Below are 6,471 nucleotides of genomic sequence, written 5' to 3'. Positions count from 1 at the left end.
ATGATCAAGTTGGATTCATTCCAGTTGCACAAGGATGGTTCAACATAAGCAAAGCAATCAATGTGCTACACCACATTGACAAAAGGAAAGATAAGAAAAACATGATCATCTCAATAGATGCAGAAAAAGTCATTTGACAAAATTCGGCATCCATTAATGATTAAACAAAAAAAAAACCTCTCACCAAAGTGGATATAGAGGGAACATATTAAAAGCCATTTATGCTCTTTCACCTCCTTGCTTCCAAGATGACCAAGAAAAGAAGGAACAATGGTCATGCCAAAAAGGGACGTGGCCACGTGCAGCCTATTCGCTGTACCAACAGTGCCCGTTGTGTGCCCAACGATAAGGCCATTAAGAAGTTCATCATTCGGAACATCGTAGAGGCTGCAGCTGTCAGGGACATTTCCGAAGTGAGTGTTTTCGACACCTATGTGCTTCCTAAGCTGTATATGAAACTGCATTACTGCATGAGTTGTGCCATTCACAGCAAGGTAGTCAGGAATCGTTCTCGGGAAGCCCGGAAGGACTGAAAAACTCCACCCTGATTTAGACCTGCTGGTGCTGCCCCACGACCTCCACCAAAGCCCATGTAAGGAGCTAAGTCCTTAAAGACTAAAGAAATACTGTTCCCTGGAAAGACAATAAAGTGGAAATTATACTTTAAAAAAAAAAGAAAAGCCATTTACAACAAACCCACAGCCACATAATACTCAATGGTGGAAAGCTGAAAGCCTTCCTGCTAAATTCAGGAACATGGCAAGGATCCCACTTACACCACTTCTATTTCACATAGTATTGGAAGTCCTAGCCACAGCAATCAAACAAGAAAACGAAATAAATGGTATCCAAATTGGAAGGGAAAGGTAAAACTGCCCCTATTTGCAGATAACATAATACTTTATGTAGAGAACCCTAAAGTCTTCATACAAAAACTATTAGAATAAATGAATCTAGCAAGATACAAGATTAATATACAGAAATCTGTTGCATTTCTTTACACTAACAATGAAATATCAGAAAGAGAAAGTAAAAAAAAATACTGTTTAAAATCATATAAAAAAAATACTTAGGAATAAACTTAACCAAGGAGATGAAATACATATATACTGAAAACTGTAAAACACTGATAAAAGAAATTGAAGATGATTTAAAGAAATGGAGAGATATACCATGCTCTTCAATTGGAAGAATAAATATCATTAAAATGGCCACACTACCCAAAGCATAATGCAATCCCTATCAAAATACCCATGACATTTGTCACAGAACTAGAACAAATAATACTAAAATTTTTATGACATAGAAGACACAGGATTGAGCCCTGAACCAAGATGATGGAGTAGAAGGATGTGCTCTCACTCCCTCTTGTGAGAACACCAGAATCACAACTAACTGCTGAACAATCATCAACAGGAAGACACTGGAACTCACCAAAAAATGTACTCCACATCCAAAGACAAAGGAGAAGCCACAATGAGACGGGAGGAGGGGCACAATCACAATAAAATCAAATCCCATAACTGCTGGGTGGGTGACTCACAAACTGGAGAACACTCATACCACAGAAGTCCACCCACTGGAATGAAGAGTCTGAGCCCCACGTCAGGCTTCCAACCTGGGGGTCCGGCAACAGCAGGAGGAACTCCTAGAGAATCAGACTTTGAAGGCTAGCGGGATTTGATTGCAAGACACTGACAGAACTGGGGGAAACAGAGACTCCACTCTTGGAGGGCACACACAAAGTAGTGTGCGCATCGGGACCCAGGGGAAGGAGCAGTGACCCCAGGGGGGAACTAAACCAGATCAACCTGCTAGTGTCAGAGGGTCTCCTGCAGAGGCAGGGGGGGTGGCTGTGGCTTACCGTGAGGACAAGGACACTGGCAGCAGAGGTTCTGGGAAGTACTTCTTGGAGTGAGCCCTCCCAGAGTCTGCCATTAGCCTCACCAAAGAGCCCAGGTAGGCTCCAGTGTGGGGTCACCTCAGGCCAAACAACCAACAGGGAGGGAACCCAGCCCCACCCATCAGCCATCAAGTGGATTAAAGTTTTACTGAGCTCTGCCCAGCAGAGCAACAGCCAGCTCTACCCACCACCAGTCCCTCCCATCAGGAAGCTTGCACAAGCCTCTTAGATAGCCTCATCCACCAGAGGGCAGGCAGCAGAAGCAAGAATAATGACAATCCTGCAACCTGTGGAAGAAAAACCACTTTCACAGAAAGATAGACAAGATGAAAAGGCAGAGGGCTATGTATCAGATGAAGGAACAAGATAAAAGGCCAGAAAAACAACTAAATGAAGTGGAGATGGCAACCTTCCAGAAAAAGAATTCAGAATAATGATAGTGAAGATGATCCAGACCTCGGAAAAAGAATGAAGGCAAAGATCGAGAAGATGCAATATATGTTTAACAAAGACCTAGAAGAATTAAAGAACAAACAAACAGAGATGAACAATACAATAACTGAAATGAAAACTCCACTACAAGGAACCAATAGCAGAATAACTGAGGCAGAAGAATGAATAAGTGACTGGAAGACAGAATGGTGGAATTCACTGCTGCGTAACAGAATAAAGAAAAAAGAATGAAAAGAAATGAAGACAGCCTAAGAGACCTCTGGGACAACATTAAACGCAACAACATTCGCATTATAGGGGTCCCAGAAGGAGAAGAGAGAGAGAAAGGACCCAAGAAAATATTTGAAGAGATTATAGTCAAAAACTTCCCTAACATGGGAAAGGAAATAGCCACACAAGTGCAGGAAGCACAGAGAGTCCCATACAGGATAAACGCAAGGAGAAACATGACGAGACACATAGTAATAAATTGGCAAAAATTAAAGACAAAGAAAAATGATTGAAAGCAGCAAGGGAAAAATGACAAATAACATACAAGGGAACTCCCATAAGGTTAACAGCTGATTTCTCAGCAGAAACTCTACAAGCCAGAAGAGAGTGGCATGATATCCTTAAAGTGATGAAAGGGAAGAACCTACAACCAAGATTACTCTACCCGGCAAGGATCTCATTCAGATTCAATGGAGAAGGAGGCAAGGATATACAATGGAGAAAAGACAGTCTATTTAATAAGTGGTGCTGGGAAAACTGGACAGCTACATGTAAACGAATGAAATTAGAACACTCCCTAACACCATACACAAAAATAAACTCAAAATGGATTAGGGACCTAAATGTAAGACTGGACGCTATAAAACTCTCAGTGGAAAACATAGGAAGAACACTCTTTGACATAAATCAGAGCAAGATCTTTTTTGATCCACCTCCTAGAGTAATGGAAATAAAAACAAAAATAAACAAATAGGACCTAATAAAACTTAAAAGCTTTTGCACAGCAAAGGAAACAATAAACAAGACAAAACGACAACCCTCAGAATGGGAGAAAATATTTGCAAATGAATCAACAGACAAAAGATTAATCTCCAAAATATATAAACAGCTCATGCAGCTCAATATTAAGAAAACAAACAACCCAATCCAAAAATGGGCAGAAGACCTAAATAGACATTTCTCCAAAGAGGACATACAAATGGCCAAGAAGCACATGAAAAGCTGCTCAACATCACTAATTATTAGAGAAATGCAAATCAAAACTACAATGAGATATCACCTCACATCAGTCAGAATAGGCATTATCAGAAAATCTACAAAGAACAAATGCTGGAGAGGGTATGGAGAAAAGGGAACCCTCTTGCACTGTTGGTGGGAATGTAAATTGATAGAGTCACTATGGAGAACAGTATGGAGGTTCCTTAGAAAACTAAAAATAAAATTACCATATGATACAGCAATCCCACTACTGGGCATATACCCAGAGAAAACCATAATTCAAAAAGACACATGCACCCCAATGTTAATTGCAGCACTATTTACAATATCCAGGTCATGGAAGCAACCTAAATGCCCATCGCCAGACAAATGGAAGAAGAAGAAGTGGTACATATATACAGTGGAATATTACTCAGCCATAAAAAGGACCAAAATTGGGTCATTTGTTGAGACGTGGATGGATCTAGAGTCTGTCATACAGAGTGATTAAGTCAGAAAGCAAAAAACAAACATCATATACTAACGCATATATGTGGAACCTAGAAAATGGTACAGAAGAACGGGTTTGCAAGGCAGAAATTGAGAAACAGAAGTAGAGAAAAAAACGTATGGACACCAAGCAAGGAAAGTGGAGGGGGGGTGGGGGTGGGGGGGTGATGAATTGGGCGATTGGGATTGACATGTATACACTGATGTGTATAAAATTGATGACTAATAAGAACCTGCTGTATTAAAAAAAAGAAAATAGGGCTTCCCGGGTGGCGCAGTGGTTGAGAATCTGCCTGCTAATGCAGGGGACACGGGTTCGAGCCCTGGTCTGGGAGGATCCCACATGCCGCAGCGCGACTAGGCCCGTGAGCCACAACTACTGGGCCTGCGCGTCTGGAGTCTGTGCTCCGCAACAAGAGAGGCCGTGATAGTGAGAGGCCCGCGCACCGCGATGAAGAGTGGCTCCCGCTTGCTACAACTAGAGAAAGCCCTCGCACAGAAACGAAGACCCAATACAGAAAAAATAAATAAATAAACTCCTACCCCCAACATCTTCAAAAAAAAAAAAAATAGAAAGTTTCGGAAAAAAAGAAAAAGAAAATAAACTGACATCTATGTTGATAAAAGAAAACAAATGTCAAAAAAAAAAAAAAAGGAGCGCAACCTGACTTTTCCATAAACTTATCACAAACTGTACCATGTGAGATGTACAAAACAAATTGCTCCTGATACCATGTTTCTTCTCCTTTTGGCTTCTTAGTGTTGTGACAATACCAGGGAGATATACACTAGTGTGACTTTCAGAATCCTATGCAATTTTATTGGCCTCATGTTATCTATATAGATGTTGCTATCACAGAAATAGGTGATATTTAATTAAACCTTAAAGCAAAGTGGAAAAATAAATTAGTAGTATACTCATTTATTTAGATATATGGATCTAATCTGGATGTATATCTAAAAGAGTTGAGGCTATTGCCTCTAAAGAGTGGGTCAGAAATTGCTTTTTTCATTACAAGCCTTCTAGTATATGTATATATATTTTAAACTATGTATGCACATTATTTTAGTTCAATAAACAACGTTAAAACATTAGCATATAATTTTGGGGTGTCCGCAGTGTCTCAAAGCTTATCCATGGCAGGTAAATAAAGAAATCCATTTTGAAGGGCTCTCTGGGCCACGATGAAAAAAAAAAAAAAGGAAGAAGAAGACACAGGATTGCCAAAGCCATCCTGAGGAAAAAGAACAAAGCAGGAGTCATAACCCTCCCAAGCTTCAGACTATACTACAAAGCTACAGTAATCGAAACAGTGTAGTTTTGGCACAAAAACAGACATTTAGATCAATGAAAGAGAACAGAGAGCCCTGAAATAACCTTACACACCTACAGTCAGTTAATCTACAACAAAGGAGGCAAGAATATAATGGAAAAGAGACAGTCTCTTTAGCAAATCGTGTTGGGAAAGCTGGCCAGATACATGTAAATCAATGAAATTAGAACAGTCTCTCACACCATATACGAAAACAAACTCAAAATGGTTTAAAGACCTAAATATAAGACATGACACCATAAAACTCCTAGAAGAGAACGTAGCCAAAACATTCTCGGACATAAATTGTAGCAACATTTTCTCAGATCAGTCTCCCAAGCAAAAGAAATAAAAGCAAAAATAAACAAATGGGTCCTAATCAAACTTAAAACCTTTTTCTACAAATAACAAATGCTGAAGGGGGTGTGGAGAAAAGGGAACCCTCCTTCACTGTTGGTGAGAATGTAAACTGGTACAGCCACTATGGAAAAAAGCATGGAGCTTCCTCAAAAAACTAAGAATAGTGCACGCTTCCACAGCACATATACTAAAATTGCAACAATACAGAGAAGATTAGCATGGCCCCTGCACAAGGATGACATGCAAATTCGTGAAGCATTCCACATTTTTAAATGTAAAATAGATAGCTGGTGGGAAGCAGCCACATAGCACAGGGAGATCAGCTCGGTGCTTTGTGACCACCTAGAGGGGTGGGATAGGGAGGGTGGGAGGGAGACAGAAGAGGGAGGAGATATGGGGATATATGTATATGTATAGCTGATTCACTTTGTTATAAAGCAGAAATTAACACACCATTGTAAAGCAATTATACTCCAATAAAGATGTTAAAAGAAAAACAAACCTAAGAATAGAATTGCCATATGATCCAGCAATACCGTTCCTGAGCGTATACCCAGACAAAACTCTAATTGAAAAGGTACATGCACCCGTATGTTCATAGCAGTACTATTTACTACAGCCAAGACAGGGAAACAACCAAAATACCCGTGGACAGATTAAAAGAATAAAAATGTGGTACATATAAATGTGGGGGTATATACACACACACACACACACACACACACACACACACACACACACACA

The 6,471-nt window shown here is 40.0% G+C and overlaps 1 protein-coding gene and 1 non-coding gene across 2 annotated transcripts; both read left to right on the top strand.

The window, feature by feature from the left end:
* Nucleotides 1–226: 226 nt before the first annotated feature.
* Nucleotides 227–675, top strand: LOC113632258 (40S ribosomal protein S26-like). The gene has a single exon (XM_027129237.1). It carries the CDS (start codon nucleotides 249–251, stop codon nucleotides 531–533), a length of 285 nt encoding a protein of 94 aa, XP_026985038.1. The 5' UTR covers nucleotides 227–248; the 3' UTR covers nucleotides 534–675.
* A 5,215-nt stretch (nucleotides 676–5,890) lies between these two features.
* On the top strand, nucleotides 5,891–5,997 carry LOC113632440 (U6 spliceosomal RNA). The gene has a single exon (XR_003437809.1). It is a non-coding gene; the product is annotated as a U6 spliceosomal RNA (small nuclear RNA).
* The last annotated feature ends 474 nt before the right edge of the window (nucleotides 5,998–6,471 follow it).

The sequence above is a fragment of the Aethalodelphis obliquidens genome, unplaced genomic scaffold, assembly GCF_003676395.1.
Source record: "Aethalodelphis obliquidens isolate GAN/ISIS:26980383/991018 unplaced genomic scaffold, ASM367639v1 scaffold36, whole genome shotgun sequence".
In the NCBI taxonomy this organism is placed as follows: Eukaryota; Metazoa; Chordata; class Mammalia; order Artiodactyla; family Delphinidae; genus Aethalodelphis; species Aethalodelphis obliquidens.
Note: the sequence above shows the minus strand (reverse complement) of the source record. Positions and strands in the feature narration are given on the sequence as shown.

Coding starts and splice junctions, on each gene's coding strand:
- LOC113632258 (XM_027129237.1), top strand. CDS start 249: ATGACCAAGAAAAGAAGGAACAATGGTCATGCCAAAAAGGGACGTGGC.